The sequence below is a fragment of the Corvus brachyrhynchos genome, unplaced genomic scaffold, assembly GCF_000691975.1.
Source record: "Corvus brachyrhynchos isolate BGI_N302 unplaced genomic scaffold, ASM69197v1 scaffold864, whole genome shotgun sequence".
NCBI lineage: Eukaryota > Metazoa > Chordata > Aves > Passeriformes > Corvidae > Corvus > Corvus brachyrhynchos.
This window is the reverse complement of record NW_008237871.1, coordinates 8,327-31,097: the sequence shown is the minus strand read 5'-3', so window position 1 is coordinate 31,097 and position 22,771 is coordinate 8,327. Positions and strand designations below refer to the sequence as shown.

The 22,771-nt window shown below is 43.9% G+C and overlaps 2 protein-coding genes across 2 annotated transcripts in view; one reads left to right on the top strand and one right to left on the bottom strand.

The window, feature by feature from the left end:
- The first annotated feature begins 436 nt into the window (after positions 1-436).
- POP5 (POP5 homolog, ribonuclease P/MRP subunit) lies at positions 437-2,036 on the top strand. Its single transcript, XM_008632059.2, has 5 exons — positions 437-535; positions 628-770; positions 847-996; positions 1,505-1,588; positions 1,766-2,036. Exons 1-5 carry the CDS (start codon positions 516-518, stop codon positions 1,861-1,863), a joined length of 495 nt encoding a protein of 164 aa, XP_008630281.1. The 5' UTR covers positions 437-515; the 3' UTR covers positions 1,864-2,036.
- A 324-nt stretch (positions 2,037-2,360) lies between these two features.
- The window catches only part of RNF10 (ring finger protein 10), a gene marked incomplete at its 5' end in the record, with an annotated part of 25,217 nt that continues 4,806 nt past the window's right edge, over positions 2,361-22,771 (bottom strand). The window contains 17 exons of the mRNA XM_008632111.2: positions 2,361-4,641; positions 5,540-5,698; positions 5,851-5,911; positions 6,140-6,237; positions 7,055-7,189; positions 7,678-7,779; positions 8,099-8,216; positions 8,755-8,888; positions 9,118-9,376; positions 9,532-9,660; positions 9,994-10,154; positions 11,646-11,782; positions 11,860-12,044; positions 13,077-13,167; positions 14,160-14,359; positions 16,834-17,033; positions 22,714-22,768. Coding sequence (XP_008630333.1) covers positions 4,565-4,641; positions 5,540-5,698; positions 5,851-5,911; positions 6,140-6,237; positions 7,055-7,189; positions 7,678-7,779; positions 8,099-8,216; positions 8,755-8,888; positions 9,118-9,376; positions 9,532-9,660; positions 9,994-10,154; positions 11,646-11,782; positions 11,860-12,044; positions 13,077-13,167; positions 14,160-14,359; positions 16,834-17,033; positions 22,714-22,768 — 2,301 coding nt within the window. The remainder of the gene's footprint in view (positions 4,642-5,539; positions 5,699-5,850; positions 5,912-6,139; positions 6,238-7,054; positions 7,190-7,677; positions 7,780-8,098; positions 8,217-8,754; positions 8,889-9,117; positions 9,377-9,531; positions 9,661-9,993; positions 10,155-11,645; positions 11,783-11,859; positions 12,045-13,076; positions 13,168-14,159; positions 14,360-16,833; positions 17,034-22,713; positions 22,769-22,771) is intronic.

The window sequence follows — 22,771 nt, the reverse complement described above, 5'->3', positions numbered from 1 at the left end:
GACCTTCTCGCCATCTACAGGTACCTGGAAGGGAACTGGAGTCAGGTGGGGGTCGAGCTTTGTTCCCAGGCAACAAGCGACAGGACAAGAGGACACAGCGTTAAGCTGCGCCAAGGGAAGTTTAGGTTAGCCATGAGGAGGAATTGCTTCACAGAAAGGGTGATCAGACATTAGAATGGGCTACCCAGGGTGGTGGAGTCACCGTCCCTGGAGGTGTTTAAGGAAAGACTGGACGTGATCTGGCTAACATGGTGGTGATTGGTCACAGGATGGACACGATGACCTCAGGTCTTTTCCAACCTAAGCGATTCTGATTCCGTGACTCCGTACCCCGCCAGCAGCTCGTGGCTGTACCGCGCATGCGCGATCCATGGTGAGCGGCGGAGCCACCCCGGTGGCCGAGCTGTCCTTCCCTTGTCCCCGCCCCCACACGCCGGCGATTGGCTACAACGCGCGGAGACACCTCGCCCATTGGCCCGGCGCGCCGTCTGTCCCGGTCGCGCGCCGCCGCCGCCATGGTTCGGTTCAAGAACAGGTGAGGGGGTCGGGCGGCGCTGCCGCGGGGTTTGGGGCCGTTTCCGCGCTGCGTTGTTCGCGCTGCGCTGTTCACGCCGCGCTGTCCCGCAGGTACGTGCTGTGCGAGGTGGTCTCGGAGGACCCGCGGTGCCGGCAGTGCATCGAGGACCGCACGCTGGGCCTCGCCGTCAGAGACGCCATCGCGCGGCTGCACGGGGACTACGGCTTGGCGTGCTGCTCCATCTCCTTCACCGGTGCGGGGGGGACGGGCGGCCCCCGGGGGTGCGGGGTCCCTCCGGGTCCGCTTACCGGTGCACGTGTCCCCCGCAGTGAAGTACCTGAACGCCTACACGGGGACGGTGCTGCTGCGGTGCCGCAAGGACTCGTACGGGCTGCTGTGCTCCGCGCTGCCCTTCGTTCGATACCTGGAGAGCCGCGCCCAGCGCTACCCCTGCTTCCTCAACACCCTGCACGTCGGAGGTCAGGAGCCCCCCGGGCCTGGGGGGAGAACGGAGCTTTAATTACACTTGCCACGACCCCGTGGTGCTGCTCTGGGTGCCACAGACATTCCTCGTGTGTTAATAACGTCAACTGCTTTAAGCAGATCCAAATAAGAAACAGGCACCAGCAGTTCTTTTTTGAAATCCTCGTTAATTTTGCTTGGAGTTTCATTACATTCATTACAAAACCAGAGCACCAAATACAATGTTCCATTCTCTTCTTAAAATACATTTTCAAAGTATAGTATCTTCTATATTGTGAAAATTAACCCCCAGGGCAACTAGCAGGCACTGCATGTTAGAAATTATTACTCCACCACTTAACCTCAGCAGTGCAGAAATGAAGTCTACAGCCCCTTCTTAGCATTTGCATTAACAAACTTGTTTCCTGGGGCATTTGTCACTTGATGCTCTTTGGGAGATATTCGAGCAGCTCTGAAACATTTGGTTGTGTAGATTGTTATGTACTGTTCTTGTGATTTCCACAGGTACCATAAGAACATGTCAGAAATTTCTGATTCAGTATAACAGAACACAGCTGCTGAGGTTGTTGCAAAACTGTACAACTGAAGGTGAGGTTCTCCAGCCACTTTCCTAAAATGTAGCCTCAATTCCTGGGGATTATGTAGGATATATGCTGGGCTACTTCTGAATTCTTGGCCTGAGAAATGTTTCTTTCTTTAGAAGTGGAGAATATTCCAGTGCATGTGAAGAGATGAAGTAATAACCCTCTGCTTTCTTTATTGCAGAGGAAAGACAATGTATACAGAAGTCCTTGTTGAGCTGTTTCCTTACAGAAGAGCAGTCTCAAAGTGGAGATGAGGATGATGGCACAGAGACAGACTGAATGTCACTTGTTACTGTTCACCTCCATTCTGTACTTATTTAATCAAGTTGTGACTGGTTATCTTCAGTGTTAAGCAATGCAGAGGACAGAAAAAGCATTTGTTCATATTTAGACTTCATTCCCCATTCCAGAAATTCTTAAATTTAAAAATAATAAAACATTATTTCACTTAAGTAGGCTACTTGCCTATTTCACTCCAGGAGTCAAAACCACTTGCACTCCTGAGGAGTGCAGCAGCTCAACGTGTTCTTCATGCTGAGGTTGAAGGGAGCTTTAGGCAGTTGGCACAGACAAGGAATGTAGTTATTCTCCTTCAGCATACAAAAAGCATTAACATCTGCTTTTTACCTTATCTTTAAGTGCTCTGTTAACCACAGGGCTATCCATTGTTTTGAGTCAAAAAAGCACCAGTTGTGGACACAGGAGCAGAGAATACATGGAATGCATGGCAGAGCTGCAAGGCTCAACTCCATCCCCCCCATTATAAAACTCATAGGTACAAGTACTGCTTAGATATTTATTAAGTTTACACCAATCAGTTACAGGAAAGTAGCATTGCTGGTATTATCTCGAATCCATAGGAAAACAAGAGACAATTGAAGATACTGTCCCTGTGGGGACTGCCCCTGCAGCAGGGACAGCCTGCCTTGCCTGCATCACTTCCCTTATCCTAGTGTCTGTGACATGTGAAGGTGAGTTACACCAGCTCCAGCTATTCTCTCTTCCCAATGCAAAGAAAAGTTGACTGTAAATGTACAGAGATAATAAGAACACAACAGATACTGGTTAGACACTTAAATAGTTACTCCTGTTCCATGGCTTAAAATTACTTGCTGTGAACAGTTAACTGCATATTTGAATCTCTCTTAGTTGCTTTCTCTGCCCTCACCAATTCTTTTCCTATAAGCATTTTAAAGTATTGACAGCAAGATGTGTTACCACTTTCAGGCATCTTGTCTTAGTTTCTTTGCAGTCACCTGACAAGCTGTACTCAGTCTTTCCATCAAGCAGGGTTAGTTGTGACCAAGTGTGAAGTCAAGCTGCTTTCAAAGAATGCTTTGCAGGTGTTTCGTCTATCCTACTGTAGCAGTTGGAAGCATACTTTATCTTCCCCCTCTCCTTTCTGGTCTACAGCCACATGTGACATACTCTTTGGTACTAGCTTCCCAAGAGACACACATCTGGAGCCTGTTGCTTTGCAATCAAGCACCCATGTATTGACATCAGCTTTTTAAACAGGGACACAACCACTAACTGCCAGTGATGTTGGAATACCTAACTCCAGGTGCCTCAAACACACACTTCCTTGCTCAGATCTGTCTCGGTGTCAGAGGGACAGAGCACACCAAAGTCTGTGCCAGTGCAGTCAAAGACAACAGAAGACACTGTCAGTCTCCTTCTCTAAGTTCAGTGGTACTTTATACGAGCACCCTGGAAATTAATTCTGCCAGCAGGAAGGTAAAATTTGAATCTGTGCAGTGGAGGTTTCTGGGGCTCCACACTGCTATGACAGTTCAGCTACAGCTGAGGAAGGGTACAGTACTGTAAGTGCGTCTGTGTATGATTTATTGCGACTGTTGGCCTTGACTGGTACATGACACCTAAAATTCATTTTATTCAACAAAATCCACACCACTTAACTCATTAGCTCAAATCAAACCACAAGCAGTGCAGAATGTGACCACCCAAAGAAAGAGTGGGGAGGGGTCCAGGAGAGACATGTTCGTAGCACAGATCAACTTACATCTGAGAACCAAGCAGATACAGGCCCTTAACCCAGTACAAGAGAATCCCAGTTTCTTGCTGGGGTATGAAAGTTACCTACAGACTTCAGCTATCAATTGTTCTTCCAACTCAGGAGCAGCCAGTCTCAAACCATCATTCAGATGGTTACCGGAAGCCCTAGAGGGGAGTGTTTATTCTAAATGATCAGATTAAAAAGAATCTGTAGCCCATGGTTGGCAAAAAACAAAAAGTAATAGCCTCACTCACTGACATTAAAACAGACCTGAACAACTGAGAGAAGTCAGGAGGTTCCTTCTACCACTAGTGCCAGTTTGCATTTTGAAATACACAAATCATCAAGCCACTTTAAAACCAAGTAGCCAAGTTCTGCTTCACACTCACCTCAGCTTTTTATCTTTCCAAGCCAGGAGAACAGGAGGAATTCTTGCTCTTTAGAAAAAGAACAGATAACAGCAGCTAACACGCTAAAGCCAGTAAGTTCTTTTGCCTGTTTCCAGTGCAGCCAAAACCAGTTTCTCAGGAGAGCAGTTTGACAGCTTTACTGTAACAGCACTACCGTCAGTCGGATGGACTTCTGTCCATGAATAATTACAGGGAAATAAAGGCTCTCTGCCTTTTCTCTTGGGTAATACTGCAGTACTTTGGCAGTGCCACACAGCTCTAAGGACTTTGACACTGCTTATCAGGCCCAAAAAACTGACTTGGCAACTAGAAGCCTTGGTGGATTTGTCTGTGGGTTGTTACTTCCAAAATTCTGTTTCAGTATAAATTCATTAAGCAGTTGGAATCAAAACATGTTACTTCAACATACACTGTCATGGTTTCCTCCTGAAGCCTCTAGAAGTCCTGGAAACACAAGTTTAGGCTGTCCAAATTTAAATACTTAAACTACAGCAGCAAAACAAAGCAAAATGAAAAGAAAACCAGGAGAGGAAACTTCTCTTGAATAGCAGAATCACTTTGTGTGAACAACAGAGGTGCTGAACAATAGCTTCTGCTTCTGTTTCTTTCTTTTCTTGCCTCCCTTTTCCTCTGTGAAGAATTAAAATGATACTGTCATTCTTGTCATGGAACAGGAACATCACACACAAATGATAAATGGTCTTCCCTAGCCTAAGTGGCTTCTACCAATCCACAACACTTCCTATAAACTCACTAAACACCAGGTAGTTTAACAAAAAATTACTGCAGATGAACTAAGGGAGACTCCATCACACCTGAAACACAATTACAAACATGCCTAAATGATTGCAAAGTTAATCCTGCAACAGCAGACCCTAGGACTGCAGCATCCAGCAGTTTGCCTTTCCAACAAGTATTACTTTCATACATGCCCAAAAAAACCACTGCAACTGGAGCAGACACTCCACTGAAACTCCCAAGCCCTCCCATCCAACTCTCTCCATCATCCAGTGCAGTCTCCAAACAGAAGCCAAAGCTAACCATCAGAACTGAGCATTAAAAATTAGTTTCACCAGCCAGCACCAGGTTTAAGTTCACCTCAATTTGTTTCACACTCCCTAACTTGAAATTTCAGCTAGCAGTTACCTTGTCATTTTGGTCAAACTGAAGTGGTAGTTCAGCAGCTCAAGTATTTTTAATTTAAAAATGCATAACCTGAACTTCCTTAAGATAAAGCTTAATTTAGGTTCTGGTAGAGACATGGCCGACACGATTGTCAAAAGCCATCTTTGTCCCAACAAGATTCTTTGCCTGTTGGAGATCTCAGCTCCCACTGAGAGGTTGCTTTAAGCTGACAGAAGCCCTAGGCAAGCTGTTCAGAAACCACAACCTGACAATTTTAAGAACTGTTCTCTGGCCAATTTTTGGTCCCCAAAATTGCTGCTTTCACTTCTCCCAGAGGAAGAAGGGAAAATACTCAATTTTTTTGCTTTCAGAAGTTTTCCTGTCTTTTCCCCCTGCCTTTTACCTGATAAATGATCAGCTGTGGACGGTTTGTCCAGTTTCAGGAGGGCTGCCTCAATAGCTTGGCTGAAGGAATTCTGGAAGCTGGGCACAGGTATCCGGTCAGAGCTGTCACTTTCTCCATCACTGTCTACAGGCACAGGGAGTGCCAGAGTGTTCTCATCTGAAAGAGGGAAGGGCATGCAGAAGGCTGTATAAAACTTTTCACCACACAAATGCTCCTCCACACTCCAGATCCTTCTTTTGAAGTTACAAGATTTCTCACATTTAGACACACGGTAAAGAAACTGAAGTACTACTACCAAATTTTCTTACCTCTTGTCTTTGGAGCAGGTTTAGGCCATGTTTCTGGTTTTGCCTTTCCAACTCTCAACATCTATCAAAAAAGTTGTAGGGTATGATTAAATTCCACGAACTTGAACAATCCTGCATACCCCCTAAGTAGCAAGAAAATCTAGAAACCGCCTCAAGCAGTCAAACCTTTTAATGTTTCCTTAAGATTTATCCCACATTGCTTTTGTAGGGGAAGCAATTGTAGTATCAGCCTAATCTCCAACTAAGACACAGGTAATTCTGACAAGATTCACTCTGCTAAATAGTTTACCTGGGCAAAGGAAGGGAAGGGAGACTCTTCTTCCAAGCTTCCACAGAGCAATGGGCTGACCTGGCTGGCAGCAGGTGACAGCAGAGTTGGAATAGAGTCTGTATACACAGAAAGGAGCTGAGAATTAAAGCCAGTTGCATTTGGCCAAGGCAGTCATTATGCTGCTTATCAGGATGTAACAGAAATAAAGTTTTGTTAACATATGTAACTCATCCTTTTTATCTCATCGGTTCTATCCATCAGTCACACAGTAGGACCTCTCAAATTTCCTCAATCTTTTTATTTAAGGGAAATTTAAGTTTGCTTGTGGTTTTCTTTTTGTTTTCTTTGTTTGTTCAAGGGGTTTTGTTTACTTTTTTTGGGGGGAGGCGAGGGCTTTTTATTGGGCTTATTTTAGTATAATGTGTTGGAGAAGATGGAGATGATAGAAAAAATGCCAGTAGTGCTTTCCTGGCACACACTCTTTTCTTCTCTTTTTGGGGCAATTGTTTCCTTTCTTCTGCCTCATGTAAAAGATGGGGTAACTACAGTGCAGATCTCATATTGTCAAAGTAGAGGCAGTAAAAAGCAGACAAAGGAACAGAATGTTTCTTAGCCATGTCTGCCTTTTGTGTATGATCTCATAGGCAGTCTAGGAAAGAATCATAGAATCACTGAAGGGTTTGAGTTGGAAGGGACTTGAAGACCATCTCAATCCACCCCCCTGCCATGGGCAGGCACCCCTTTCACTACACCAGGTTGCTCCAAGCCCCATCCAACTTCGCCTTTAACAGTTTCAGAGATGGGGCAGCCACAGCTGCTCTGAAAAGAAGCTGTCTTTGATCAGTATTGAGAAAGTTTAGCATGATTACCTGAGCAATAGATCCCAAAAGAATGATCAAGAGCTAGATGTGATGTGTTTTTCCACAAGCTCACCTGTCTGAAACACAAGGCTTCTGCCAAGAGGAGACTGACAGAAGCTCTGACGATCAATGCTGGTAGTTTCTCTGGGGCAAGAGGTAAAAGCAGGGAACTGCTGCAGATTCTCTAGAGCAATATGGACCTCTGGATCTAAAAAGAGATTTTAAATTAAAGCACTACACAATGTGGGGGAGGACTGTCAATATGCAAGTCATTTCGGGAGTCTAGGAGGTGCCAACTCATTTCTTTCCGCTCTCTATTTTGGAGACCAGTACGAGCCCTGGTGCTGGATGGAAGCAGTTTCTAGGCCTTTTTTTGCCTTCTTCACTTTTCACTTTACATCGTGATTACTATAAAAACAAGAGAGCTATGTACACCATGGAGATAGCTGTGCCCCTGAATGCCCTCCATCTCTCCCAAAATGTACAAGTATGCAGCAATTGCATAACATCACTTAACATCCTGACTAAAACAGCTAATGTTTTTCATTATACAGACATTGTTCCTAATACTTTGTAATCTTGTTCTAAGTACACACTACAAACTACAGGCCTCAGAGTTCATCCTAAAGCTCAAGAGATCAGCTCAGCAACCAAATATGACTAAAAATCCACCAGTTATGCACCATCATGACTTACATTTGCCCTGTTTCTTGTTTTCTTCTATCTCAATCCTGCGTTCGCGCCGTTGTTCATCGCGAGCTTTCTTCTGCCGTAGACGTTTCCTCTTTTCAAGGTCATCTAGGAGCAATGCACAGCACTGGATATCAAAAACCCCAATAATCTGGCAAGGTTTCCTACAGCTCTGAGAACAACCTTTTAACACATTAGTAGCAAAATATGCTTACAAACAACATATGCTCTTCCAAGCAGTCGGGATGTTTTATTCTTTTTGTAATTATTGTTTATGAAACAGTGAGTTGGGGCTGTTCTGTCTAGCAGCCATTAGACAGTTGGTGCAAGAACAGTAAAGCTCTAATGTATGTTCTTTTTTCTACCAGTAAAGGGACAAAACCAACTTCCCCTTCATGGAAGAACCTACTAGAAAGGTAGTACAAACCTGAAAACAACTCTAAAGTCTCCTTAGAGATGACAGGTGGCTTCAGAGCCAGTTCACAAATGCTGAACTCACAGGTGAGGGGCAAGTGACAGAGGTAGCGATGACGCTGTCTTATATCCTGAAAAAGAGAGTGATATGTCACCACAAGGACTGAAGGCAGCCATGGTGATGAATGGAAATAGAATGCACACCATTCATCAAATCAAATGGAAAAAAAATAGCACCAGTGACACAATAATTACTTTAAAAACTACAAACACATGACGGATGCCCTGAGTCAGAATCAAATGTTCCAAGATCTCCACCAACTACATCATAATCAGACTTGAATGCAGTTGTTCCAGCTTGCTTACTGATTTTCATGTTCTTCTTTCCTCCCTTCTCACTCACATCACTGGAATAAAATTCTGCAGTACCAGACTTGCAACACAATTATTTTTGTACTGGACCTTCTAGAAAAAAGACTAGACTGCAGCCTACTTACCAAAAGCAACATATGCCCCAGCACCTTCCACAGATGCCCTTCACAGATTATCATCCCTACCCATTCATGCTTATTATTTCTTACTACTGAGGAGAATCAAGTCTCCTCTATCAGCTACAATGATCAATCTGCTAAAACAAGGCCCTTAATTAATAAGAAGTAAAATAACTACCTCTGTCATGGAGTAGCCAGTTATCTCCACTACAGCTGCAGTTATCTTCTCTGGACTCTTCTCCAAGCTGCCATATTCACGCACAAGGCATCGAACGTTCACAGGGTGAAGGTACATGCACTGTCCATCCTCCGCTGAAAGGCAAGACATCATCACTCCTTCTTTGCCTGTTCATTTTCAGTACCCTTCTCCCCACCTCAGTACACCCTCCACTAATAAAATTAAAGCTCCATTCTGAGTTCCTGTGGCCCTTTTATTTCACAGGGGTTAGCTGCATCTAATGAACTGACAAACACATTTCTCAAGGAGGGTCCCAAAGGAGGCATCTCTGCCCCTATGATTCCAGGATTTCATTCCACTGACCTTGATAAAAATAGTAAAAAGGAGAGCTGCCAAGAGGTCCACTGCTAATTGTATCTTTAGATTCTTGGCAACTTGTTTCAGCTGGATTTGGTTCTACTGTAGTGTTCATAACAGGTTCTCGTACAGTGTCCACCTCAGGTACTTCCTCCTCATCCAGCACTGCCTCTTCTACTTCCACAGGAGGTGAAAAGGAACGTGCCAGGTCAGAACAAGGCTCCACAAGCTCCTCATCGAATGCAGAGAGATATTCCACATCACACTACCACAGCAGAGAGGATAGAGTTAGTACCACGACACCTCCTTCAAAGATTATCATTTCTGCAAAAATCTTTGGCACAAGTTCACTGCACACTGCAGTGTGAACTGGCAGAACTAAGTGTTAACACGATCTGCCAGAGCAGATTTGTCACCCACCTTTTTCTCTTGGGAAACAGCAGGCTCCACAGCTTTGGAGCTTTCTAGGACCAATTCTTCCACAGCTGCACTGATTCCAGCAATGCCATTATTTTTATCCCGGTCAGCAGAGAGTGCTGTTTCTCGCTCCTGCAGATCATCCAAAGGGATCAAGTTTCAATTTGCCATTTAAGCCAGGAGGCCGTCACCATAGCTATTTTTAGCCTTGCCCTCGTATTCCTTTCCTGGAATATCATCCATCAAAAACCATTCTGCTGTGTTATCCTGAACACCACACCAGATACCTGGAGTCCAAAGGCTACAGTCTCCAAGGTGTATAATGCTACTCCAGCAGCAAACACCAGCAACTTGCTAGAGACCAGAATAATCACACACAACCATCTATGCAGCAGAACATGGATGCTCAGCACCCAGCATACTCTTAAAAATAAAGCTACTAAAAGTCTCACAAGAGGTTGTTACCTTCAACTCCTGGATAGCTGCCTCAATGAAACAGGCTTCTGGGGTGTGCTTTTCTTCCTCATACTGTTTCAGCAATGCCGCTTTCTCCTCCAGAATCACCAGCTGCAAGACCTGCTCCCTGGATGCCAGAAGCAGCTTTGAATACTGACTGTGCTGGTCATCTGCACAGAAGGAGCACCAAATCATTAATATCTGCACACAGAGCCACCAGTTTGAACTGCTGCTTCTTCTGAAGTTTTGTTACTGCTCACTTTTGTGAGTTAATCCCCCAGGGCAGACAACACTCAGCAAGAGCTTGATACAGACTCCACAAATTACCATTGTATCACAAGCTGGTGTCACATAGCTGCTCTGACATTTATCTCCCCCACACAGCACTTTATCTGCCACTTCACCACTGAGTTGCTACACATCAGTAAAAATCAAGCCTAAACTTCTACACTGTAGAAGCATCCCCTTTGAGAAACCTTGGGGGCGTCAAAACTTCCTGAAACAATGCAGTCTGCAGCTTCTTCCTCTTTCTTCAAAAATACTGCAGTTGGAAATTTCTGCAAAGCACCCTACTTTGGCTCAAACTAGTTCATAAGACCATATGTATTAAAAATGCATACAAAACATTATTATGAGGTTTTTACAAGAAGCACAGCAGAAATAGTAAGCTAAAGAATTGCAAGTTTAGCAAAAGGTGACCATTGTCACTACTTTACAGCAACCACAGCATCCCATATTAAAACAGTCCCCGTATTCACTGCTCCCCAAGGGTCCAACCTTGCCTACAGACAACAAGTTAATGGTGAATTTCCTGGCTTTAGAATGTTCTCAAATCCTATATTTGTTCTTTTGTTTTATGAAAGGACTTAAAGTCCTCTAGTTTCAAATACTGAGCAACACGTAAGACCACAGCCTGCATGCTGGATTATCCATCACATGTTAGGAGACTTGACTTTTTCCAGAGTTTAAATGCATGCAGCCCTTCCTAAATGTGACTGCAAAATGAAGTGAGCCAAGACAGCCCACAAAGCAGCAATGTTCAGTAAAATTATTTCTTTAGTCACAAAATTTTTGTGATACTAACAGATAAGATGATGAGTTAGTCACACTCTTGACTGGAGAAAACTGAAGATGTCAGGCAACAGATGTTTGGAATAGGTTTGCAATAATTTTGATTATTTCCCCATAGCATTCACTGACTTCAGCTGGTAAGTGCAGATGATGAAAACCTTGTTGAAGATTACAGCCTTGAAATAGTTTAGACACAGAGACAGTTATTTTTGTGAAGCTGTATAATGAGGAGTCAGGAGGAAAAAAGTTAAGGACACTGAAGAGCCAATAAAAGCAGTAATAGTCACACCAATGACTGCAGATGCAACGTACACATCAAACTATAAGCAGGGACTGAGAAGGTAGGAGTCTGAAGTGCAGTCACGTGAAGGGACACAGCACACAAGCTAAAGCCTTACAGAAAAACAGTGTGAATAGGAAGTTTACTGTTAACATGTGGTCATTAAGCATTTCAGCTGCTAAGCCCCATGTTTTGCAGTCTGGTGTATTTTAAGGTGACAGCATGGCACTGCCAGGGTAAATTGTCTCTACACTAATCCTGGTCACAGTTAGGAACAGGATTCCAACCACCAGGATTCAGATACACTCACCTCTGATGTAAACAGGCTGAACCACATTCATCCACTGGGATTTGGGCAGTGCTACCAGAACACCTTTCTCTCTTCTCATAAGTTGCATCGTAATGGTATCACCAATTGCATATTGACGTGTTTCCATAGCAACAACACTGCAATTTATAGAGGAGGTTAGCAGTGTAAAAATAACATTTCAAAAAGATGCATGACTTAATTAATGTTGTCTCACCTCTTGAGATCCTTCTTGTGAACAGAGCCATAACAAATAGGACACTTACTCCAGGTCTTTTCACTCAAGGAGAGATAGTGAAGAATACATGCCCAGCAGAAGATGTGCCCACAGCGGGTGATCTTGGCTGCGGTTGGTGGGTACAGACATATGGGGCAAGAGGGCACTTCATGGCTACAGATTCGCTGAAATGGCACATGAGAAGAACAGTACAAGTTTTAGACTTAGAAATCAGTTCCTGGGATACAGAATAAGCCACCTGTAAGATCTACTCTAACATATTATCTTCCAGCTCTTTAGGCTCTGTTCATTTACCAAGAAATTAGTGCACTGTGCACTAACACCTTCAGACTGCACAAGGAACAACCTTCTAAGCCACCCATCTTATTGCTTACATCTTATTTCTACTCTAATGACATTAAAAAGTGAGTTTTCTCATATTCATCACCTCACGTATTCATCATCTTTACGAGTTAGCAGCATCTTCATCATCCAAATTCAGACAGTGAGAAGATGGCAAGTGAGCTCTGTGGCCTCTCACACAAGCAGACTTATGCAGCCCTGTGTAACTGTGAGACTGAACTTACCCATTTCCATGAACATGCTAGGTCTAGTCAGACATTTTGGTAGCACCTCTGTGTGGCAGAGACATAACTGCCAAGCAAGCACCTAGATTTTTTCAGCTCTCTTGTAGTGACAGGTAACAGTAAGCCTACCTCCTCGCCACCTACACCATGCACAAGACTGTCTTGGCAGATATACATTTCTGCTTGAGGCAACCCAAAACTTTTGACCACAATTCTCAAGAGATTTTCCATTTTGTTGCTAGGCAAGATAGGCCACCTATGCACAGAATAATTCTTCAAAATTCTACACTCTAGTCCTCTTCCATGGACTCATGCCTAAGTTTTCTGTTAATATCTCCATCACAAGGACTCTGTCTACAGAATGTCAGATTCTATTTTTGATGAACTCCCATCTGTGAAAGCAAGAAGCTGCTAATTTTCCTAATAGATTTTAGCACTTCTCTTTTCCTGTCATGAAAGTATTTCATAATATATTCCATGACAGATCTTTCCCAGTATTGTGGGAGTGACAGAAAAGGCCTCAACTCAAAAACAGCTGAGTTTTATGTAATATCACAGAGGCAAAGAGGTAGTTAAAGACAGGTTGAGGTTCTTAAGAAGGAAAAAAAAATCTAGCCCATCATAACTGACCACTTGCTCCACAAAGTCCCAGTTGACCAAGGTATCTGGATCAGCAAAGTGGACTGTGTAGTCCTGTTCTTCAGAGACAACAAACTGGCAGCTGGGGAAAGGCAAAGAGACAGATGATCCACACAGTTGTTTCTAAAAACTTTTTGAGAACTATCCTACAGGATTCTCTGAGCTTCTTCTTTGTCCAGAAGAAAACTGCTGGATGCAGTCAGTAACTTATATCAACAAAAAATCAAGAGTTCAGTTCACAGCCAGATCAGGATACTGGTGTGTCTAATTTCAGTTAGACACAACATCATACACTAAGTACAGAATGAGCCAGGCAGACTGGTTTTCCAGAAACATGTAAGAAACAGCTGCAATGGGGATCTATTAAAAAACAGGGAATCCACGAGGGGAAAAATATTGTCACAAAAATTACAGCTACTGGGGTTCCTGCAAATAGACTTCACTACAATAAGCCACAAAACATTATGGAGAAATCAGAAGCATCAGTGCTGAAAATACTTTTTATCTTTAACATTATCAGAGACAGGAAGTCCTGAACACACTTCAAACTCTGGGGAAATCTCCAGTCAAAAAGGAATTCTGCTGCTAGGTTACTATACTGATCATCATTTGGGTTATACTACATACTTAGGGGCCCGCAAAATAATCAGCATTTTAAGAACTAAGACCCATGTAAGTAATTGCCTTTGGGACTTATAAACTCAGATTAGCTTTCATCTAGCAACTGCTATCCCTTCCATCTCAACATACCAACTTTTGGAAAAAAACAACCATCTTCTATAATGAACTACACAGATATTCCCAAATAGGAGTGTCATGTCCCAAAGCCATGCTTGAAAATTTGAGCAGAAGATTTTTGTTTGTATCTAAAGGACTCACTCCATCAGATACCTTGCGAATAGGTGATGACAACATCCCTTTAAAATATAGTCATTACCACTAAAAACACTACAGAAAGGTAATTTCACCCTGGAAAAGACAATACAACTAGTCAAGCCCAAATGCAATTCCCTGGTTTGTCACCCCTTACAGCTCCATGCCTCTGCAGAAGAGCCCCATGGATCTCCCACTCACTTGGCCTGCAGGAAGAGCTCCTTGTTGAATGGTTTATGTCCCCACTTGTTCCTTTTCCCCCAGTTGCCATGTCCATTCCCATCAAAATGTCCTGCTTGGCCACGGGGTTCAAAGGTGAAGTTCAGTAAGTGGTTCAGATTAATCTTCTTGGGACCAGAGAACTGGGCAGGGCTGAACTCTGCCCGTTGAACCTCTGCTACCTAAGAGAGAACAGCATTTGTTAGAAATTGCTGGAGTTTACAGCAAAAGCATCAGTACAGGTGGACATCCAGGCCCTATCAGTGATAGCACACAGAACACGCAGCATCTACTCACTCACCTTCTCCCATCCCTGTTCTGCAAATCAAGTAGTGCAGCATTAGAAATGCATGAGAACTTGCAAGTCAGAACTCAGTGGTCTCATCCCACACTGAGCAAAAGGAAGAGAGAGTTAAAACAGCCACAAAGACAAGTAAAAGCTGGCAAAACATAGTCAAGAAGTTGTTCAAATCCTCTTTTAGACAGTAATACAAGCCTGATTACTGTTTGCACAGGTTGTACTTGTTTTGTTTAGTTTTCATATAATGAAGCAAAGAACTAGAATTCAACGGAGACAGCAGGTGAATTTTGAGCAGGTGATCTAGGTGAGAAGTGCTGCTTATCCATCAAAACCGAAAAGTAAGAGTATCAGTTAAAGCCCACACTCTACAGTATTTAGATCCACATCAGCATCAAAGCCTCAGTCTAGTTTAACCTTGATATCAGCAAGGCCATACAATTACTTTCTCACTACCACTATCACTTGTAAATTTGTGCCCTGAAGTGGTTGGACACAATCAATCTTCAGCGGGCAAACTCTGGCCTGTGTAGGAGACTGGTTGGCAGAGTCCCTTGGGAGGCAGTGCTGAACGGCAAAGAGTCTAGGAAGACTGGACATTCTTCAAGAAATCTTAAAGGCACGGGAACATGCTGTCCCCTTATGACAAAAAATGAGCCAGTGGGGAGGACCAGCCTGGCTCAACAGAGAGTTTTAACTGGAACTCAGGAAAAAATGGAATTTATGACCTGAGAAAGAAGGGACAGGGAACTCCGCAGGACTAGAAGGATGTCATGAGGTTATGCAGGGAAAGAAGTGAAGGGCCAAAGCCTGACTAGAACTTAATCTGGCCACTGCTGTAAAAGATGTTTCCATAAATACATCAGCTACAAAAAGAGAGCTAAAGAAAATCCCCATGTTTTATTGGATGCAAAGGGAAACAAACATAGTGGCAAAGAGTGAGGAAAAGGCTGAGGTACTTAATGCCTTCTTCCCCTCAGCCTTTAATAGTAAGACCAGTTGTCCTCAGGGTACCCAGCCCCCTGAGCTGGATAGGGAGCAGAATGAAGCCCCCATAATCCAGAGAAACAGTCAGTGACCTGCTGTGCCACTCAGACACCCCCAAGTCCATGGGGCTGGATGGGATCCACCCAAGAGGAGATGGAGCTGGCAGCAGTGATCATCATTTACCAGCAGTCCTGGCAAACTGGGAGGTCCCGGTTGACTGGAAGTCAGCAAATGTGACACACACCTACAAGAAGGGCTGGAGGAAGGATCTGGGGAATTACAGGCCTGTCAACCTGACCTCAGTGATGGGGAAGGTTATGGAGGAGATCATCCTTCAAACCATCACACAGAGTGTACAGGACAACCAGGGGATCAGTCCCAGCCCTAAACCCAGTGTGTTTATGAAAGGCAGGTTCTGCCTAATCTGATCTCCTCCTATGACAAGATGACACACTTAATGCATGAGGGAAAAGCTGTGGATGTTGTCCACCCGGACTTTAGACAAGCCTTTGCACAGTTTCTCACAGCATTTTCCTGAAGAAACTGGTGCCCACAGCTTGGATAAGCACACCATTCTGAGTAAAATACCTGTCCAGATGGCTGGGCCCAGAGAGTGGAGGGAAATGGGGGGACATTCAGCTGGGCCCCACTACTGGGGTTCCCCAGGGCTCAGTATTGGGGCCAGTCCTGTTTAATGTCTTTACCAATGGTCTGGACAAGGGCATTAAGGGCACCCTACGCAAGTTCACAGGTGACACCAAGTTGGGCGAGAACGTTGATCTCCTGGAGGGTAGGAAGGCTCTGCAGAGGAATCTGGACAGGCTGGACTGATGGGCCAAGGCCAATGGTGTGACATTCAACAACACCAAGTGCCAGGTCCTGCACTTGGGTCACAACAGTTCCTTGGAATGCTCCAGGCCCGGGGAAGAGCAGCTGGAAAGCTGCACATCACGAAAGGACCTGGGGGTGTTAGTTGACAGCACCTGAACATGAATAAAGTGTGCCCAAGTGGGCAAGGCAGCCAATGGCACCTGGGCTGTACTAAAAATAGTGTGGCCAGCAGGAATAGGGCAATGAAATTGTGTCACTATATGTTTTCACAAAGGACCTGTGTCATGAGATGGGTACATGGCCTGTCTTGGCACCCATTCCTCAGATGGCATTTTTACCTAGAGCAAAGAGCACGCTCTTCTTTAGTTGCCAAGTTACTCTGCTCACACTCCCTCTGGCATCTCAACGATGTTAGCACCTCTTATCACTCTATTCCTTCCCAGCCCAGGAACTGAACACAGCAGACCTGTCTAGGCAGGCCAGGGTGATCCTCTCATCCCAAGAAAGAAGGCCTTGGAGGCATGGCATTACACTTCTCACCTCATCTCGTCTTCCACCATTAGAAGAGCTAAAAGGTTTGCCACTTCCACTGCTGCCTCCCCTTTGAGGGGGCATCTTGTTAAAAGCTTTGCTTTTCTGTGAATTGGAGCGACGGGACTGACTGGAAAAGTTCTCATTTTTTGAATATGAAGTTTCTCTTTTACGATTATAACGTTTGGATCCACTTGCATTCTTTCCATCTGAAAGGAAAAGAAAACAAAAATCAGATCAGCAGTCTCAGAGCTGGCCCCATGTACTGCACCTCAGCTAACTTCACCTCAGAGATGAAATCACCTCAGCCACTATCTTAAGGATAGTGTTTATCAGGACATTAAATCCCCCCAGTAACCCAAACAATTTCATTCCTATCATTGCCCAAAGAGCTGGTCAAAGAGTTTAAAAGAATATATTTGCTGTGCTCTACCTTTTATAAAAATAGTTGAATTTCCTTTTTCCAGATTTGGAATTGCACCACCACATATCAGAGTGTTGCCTGGTACGTTACGTTATAAATACTAACATCACATACCACATCTTCATGCCCCATTACAAGAACTGACAACAACTAGTTCTCTTTTTTTCATTTAATTTGCCTAAAACACACATTTCATCATATTTATCACTACACTGAAAATACACTGTATAAACACACTGCTGCCTGCATTTTTCTTGAAGGCTTCTGTTGCCTGCATTCACTCACTTCTGCACTCTATGCTTAAAAGATCCCAGCAGATCTAATTCTGTTTAAAAAACACACTTTTATGTCATCAGGCCAACAAATGCTAATTGATCTTGAAGCACAAACCAAATGCTTTGTGGCCTTGCAGGGCACATACCTAAGATCTAAGTATTAAGTCCACCAACAAGAACTGCTTGCGAAAAACCATACTTGGCACACCACTGACCCTAACACAGGATGCAGTGGTGAAGCACAAAGAAAAACACTGCAGGAATAAAGTTCACGAGAGCAGAAAAATCACTCCAGCTCTTGAGAGGGGTTTTCTGTGCCTTAACAGCTGCTACATCCAACTGCTAGAACAGAGGTAATACTATGAAGGTATTTCTAGTAGTCTTAACACAAGATCAGAGTTGCCCAAGGACACAACGGACTGCTGACTGGTTGCTTAACCTGGCACTTCCACCACTCGCCCTAAGTTTTATTTGTTGAAGAGGTATGGTGATAAACTCAAAAACAAAACTCCTCAGGCCCCACAAGACATCTATCCACACCAGCCAGCCCCAAAGTCACTCTGGATACTCAGTAAACATTACACAAATAGCAAGGCCTCACACAGTATCTAGTTGCATTTTATAAAAGCCTATGAGTTTCCCTTTTCCCACTTTGTAGTCTTCCTCCCCACCCCTTAACGTAAACCTTACATGGCAGGCAAACACACCACTGTGATTCTGGATCATGTTTCTCATACAGGCAGTTTCATTGCCAGTGCTTCCAGTTTCCCCCTTTCTCAGCACCACTTTTCATCTACCGAAGCATTTAAAACAGCTGGAATGGTATATATATTTTTTTTTTGGTTACGTTTTTTCTCCCACCTGCACCTCCCAAAAAAGGTGAGCTGAGGACAGGATGGTCTGTGTGTTATTGCATATTACTGAGGATCCAACTTGTAAAATAAATTAAGTAATAAAAGTGGCTGGACCAGGTTCTGTGCTGTCTGCTGTTTCTTGCACTTGTCAGACTTCAGTCTTTGCCTGCAACTACAGCTAAAACAGGACACTATCACTACTTTCACACAGTGTGACAGACAAACTTCATTTTGCAGACAAACTTCATCATCAGAAATGGCAATTTACTCTGCTATTCAAAAGGCTGATCCTTTAATTCAGAATTAAACCAACTCTGTCAGAACCACAGCTGTGTAACTCAAACACATGCCTGCATAGCTGGCAGTGCTTTAATGCACATCAGGCTCAAAAGACATGGCTTGAGCATTATCAGGAAAAAAACACACCAGAAGCTGCCAAGTACTGAGGGTGTGACCAGGTCTGGTTGAGTGATTAGGCAGATCTTTTTTGAGAGTGTTTGCAGGGAAGAAGGAATAACCAACACCTCAGAGTCTCTGGTAAAAAATTAAGTCATTTTGAAGAGGTCTGGACTACTCCTTAAGTTACTCAGGAGCAGAACTTGTCAGTTTAGAGCTCAACCACCCTCTTAAATCTGTAATTTCAGCAAACGCACTAGAGGGACACGTGCTTGTTGTCTGTACCACTTTGTAGTTTCTCTGCCATCTTCAAATGGGGAAAAGAAACAACTCAAAAAACATCAGTCTAAACTGGGTGTTTACAAGGCCCCGGAACAGGGAACAGCTCACCCCTGCAGCTGACAGAAGAATTTCCTACCACTTAAAAGTTTTAATCGAGTTACTCACAATCAAATTTGTCAGTCAGATGGTTTACATACATTCCTGTCATACGATAGGTCCTTTCAAGCCACCTACTAGAGCCTTTGGGAGTCACTTTAGTGACTCTCGTATTTTATAGGAAAGAGCTCTCCACTTGTGTCTTTTTTAAAAGGACCCTACAACAGTCTAACAATGCTTCAAACCTGATTTTACAGATTGTTAGTTTCCCCCCCCCCCCCCCCACGAGAATAACCGACCTCAGTAGAAGTCTGGTCCATCAGAGTAGTAATGAAATTGGTCAGCAGACAAGCAGGAGCTCGGAGAATGCACTTGTAAATTGGAACAGCTTTCCCCTATCCTGAATTAAGCAATGCTGTTCCTTCCAACCTTTCTAGCATGCCACATGTCATGCTCTCTGCTTTCTATCATCCATCACAGCACTCCCACAAAGAGCAGGGCAGGAGAGGCTGCAGTCAGGCACCGAGAAAAGTGGAAGATTCTCACTGCCATCCTCTCTTGTGAGATCCCAGTTTTAAGTAGCGTTAAGTTTGGATTTGGTAGCTTCTCTTCTCCCCTCTTTTCTTGGCAAATTAGGAGTTAGCAATAGCAAGAGTGCTGGTGAGGTACTTACTCTTCACTAAGGTCTTCAGTTAGTCCTTTTGCTGTTTTCATGGCATCTAACCTACATATACACAAATTATGGGATTTATCTCCCCATTTGCACTCCAAGAGACTTACAAAAAATACTGTCCATATAATTTAAAAAGACTAGCAACAAAACTGTTCTTGCATTTTGGAGCAAGCCCTGAGATTTGTGGTTTCTCCTGCTGCTAGAGGACCTCTATCTCCAAAGATCCAGAGTGAGGAGATGAAATTCACAGCGTTAGGAGCAGCTCTAGGTGACCACTTGGGCACTGGAGCTGCAGTACTGGTTTGTTACTGGGATCAGAACTGCTGTTTCCTTCCATCTTTTTCACCTCTTCCCTGCTGAGCTGTGCTGAAGCCAGCAGCATTGCATAAGGGATCTGGATCACACTAAAGCCACAGGGTTGTTTCATGAAAACACACAGAGGCTATTGCTGCCACCAAGGCAAACATCCCAGTGAACAGGAGGTGACCGACTTCTCACACAGCCCAGCCAAGCAGGCTCACACGGGGTCTGATAAGGCCCAGGAATGTTTGTGACAACTAACGCTGTCCATCAGCTCTTAAGGACTGCAGAGAATCCCAACAAGCCTGTTTTGCCTTAGCTAGCTACTTTATTCCACTCTAATTGGATGTGATTCCTGTTGGCACACTAATACAACATAAAGAAACTTTTCTGCTGGAAACTTTCAGTTTAGTTTAGTCTCTGAGGCCAAATTCAAAAGATAGGAGGAATCAAGCTTCCAGAAAGACAAGGGAATACAGTAACCTATTTAGCCCATTTCCAGCTGCACTGCAAGAGAAAGAAAAGCTACCATAAGGATTCAGGAATATCCATTTCTTCATTTCTTCAGCTGGACAGTTACAGCAGGTAACTCTGGAAAGCATCAAATGGCAAGTGCTTGACTGGATTTAACCCAGTGACCATCTAAGGAAGGTCCATAAGATTACCTTCCCTTTCAGAGGAGACACAAGATTTCCAGAATACATCCTATACCTGTCCTTAAAGGGATGGACCACATCAGCTACAAGGACAGTGATAAGAAACTCAAGAAAAATATTCCATATGGTGACATGCCAGTATCTTACATGCAACAGCTATGAAAATATAGCGACAATTTTACCCAGTTGCATCCTGTGTAGTCATTTGCCCTAATTTCACCAAGGGAATCCTTTCATTTTAGTTTTCAGTACACTCCAGTTAAGATAGTCCTAAATAAACACCTACTCCTATGAAAAGAGATTCTAATTTTTCCGGGTCTCTTTGATGCCCTGTAAGGGAAGCAACTCATCCATTTGCCCTCCAGCGTAGTTCAGAAGCAAGTATCATTGAAGTGGAATTATGTAATGACAAAATTTTCCTCTGTTTTATTTTAAAAAGAGGTCTTAAAAAGTCTTGGGGTTTATTAAATTAAAAGTATCAGAGTAGAAGAGAACAGTCATCACAATTCTTCTCCCCACTGCTCCTGTGCTTTTGGTGATTTTTTTTGGTTTTTTTTTTGCTTTTTGTTTCCAGTGGCATTGTTTCAAGCCTTTGAAAGGTGACATTCCATAAAAACCACTTAACACTTTTATTCTGGGCTGGAATATCAGGCCTTTTACTTCCTTCCTCAGTACAGATACTGTGTCTTCTACATGAAGAGATACCAGCCACAGCACAGGCCATCTTAACTCCTTCCTGAAGGATGTTTGTATTCTGAACAAACATGAAGTTTATATTGTGAACAATCCTCCACAGAGCATCACACACCACTACAAAAGAAGCTGAAGTGAGGAGGTGTCTCTTGGCACGACAGAGACAGAAAAAATTCTTCTTAAAAAGACTTCCAAGTGTTTGAATTTGAAGTTAAAATTTCACTGTAATTGCACAATCCCACAACCTGGGGAGCTGTGGGTGAGTCATCTCCCATGTCCTACTTCTGCCAATCCTGTGGAAGGTCAATTAATACAGGTGAAGAGCAGGTTACCCAGGACATGACCGTGTTTAGAAGGTCCAAAAAGGAGTCAACAAACACCGCCAAGATACTAATTTTGTTAACCTGCTGGAGTGCACTGCTGCTTTCTCAGAGGCCTAAAGTAATACAGCCGAAACAAACCACTGAGGAAGAAGGAAATTAGTACAGCAATGGTGGTGTAGCAATCTGTTGACACTCTCTCATATACTTCCAGGACTAAAAATCACCAATTTAATCACTACTGCCCCATTTCTAGGTTTTAGGAAGGTAAAAAAAAAAAAAAAAAAGAAAGGTTGCCAGGAACACTCTGTTCCTAAACTGGTTTAGGGAACTAAAGGGGCTTAGGTCTTACCTTGAAATGACGACAGGAACCACACTGGCTCCTGACAAACTGCTCTGTCAGCAGAACCAGCTGTTTGCAATGCCAGGGGTGACACTTTGGGTTGAATGCCAGATAAGCAAATTCTGAGCTCCCCCAAAGGAGGTCCCTGAAACACCGGGGCAAGGGGAATGCTGTGTACAGACCTCCTTGGCAAGGTGTAACAACGACAGGTACAAGATAAAGTTAAAGGCTCTATTCACAGGCACTGGTGAATGTATGTTCTTACTATAGCACCAGGGCTTTAGCTCTCAAGCTAGTTATTCCAATACTAATGAAGATAAAGCAATAACCCTTAAAGGAAGAGGAGAGCGGAAATCCCAGCTCACCAAACAGCGAGCAGAGCCGGAAGAGGAAGGAAAAAGAAACCAAAAACAGACAGTGACCTGAAACGCCGCCTATTAAACCTAGCTGAGAGACAAACAACCCGATAAGGCGAAGTTCAGCTTCGCCACAAACCCAAGGGCGGCATAAAGCCGTCTGTCCCCCCGGTCCCAAGCTCACCCCCTCCCTCCCTGCGGAGCCCCTTCCCAGCTCTTACCGCCTTTGGGTTTAGACTCCCCCCCGGCGGGCCCGGCCGAGGCGGACCGTGGCTGCTG

What these genes read in the sequence shown, in the direction of transcription:
- POP5 (XM_008632059.2), top strand. Translation starts at nt 516, where the DNA reads ATGGTTCGGTTCAAGAACAG. An exon ending in CAACACCCTGCACGTCGGAG is followed by an intron (nt 997 to 1,504) that starts GTCAGGAGCCCC and finishes TGATTTCCACAG; the next exon opens with GTACCATAAGAACATGTCAG. An exon ending in GCAAAACTGTACAACTGAAG is followed by an intron (nt 1,589 to 1,765) that starts GTGAGGTTCTCC and finishes TCTTTATTGCAG; the next exon opens with AGGAAAGACAATGTATACAG.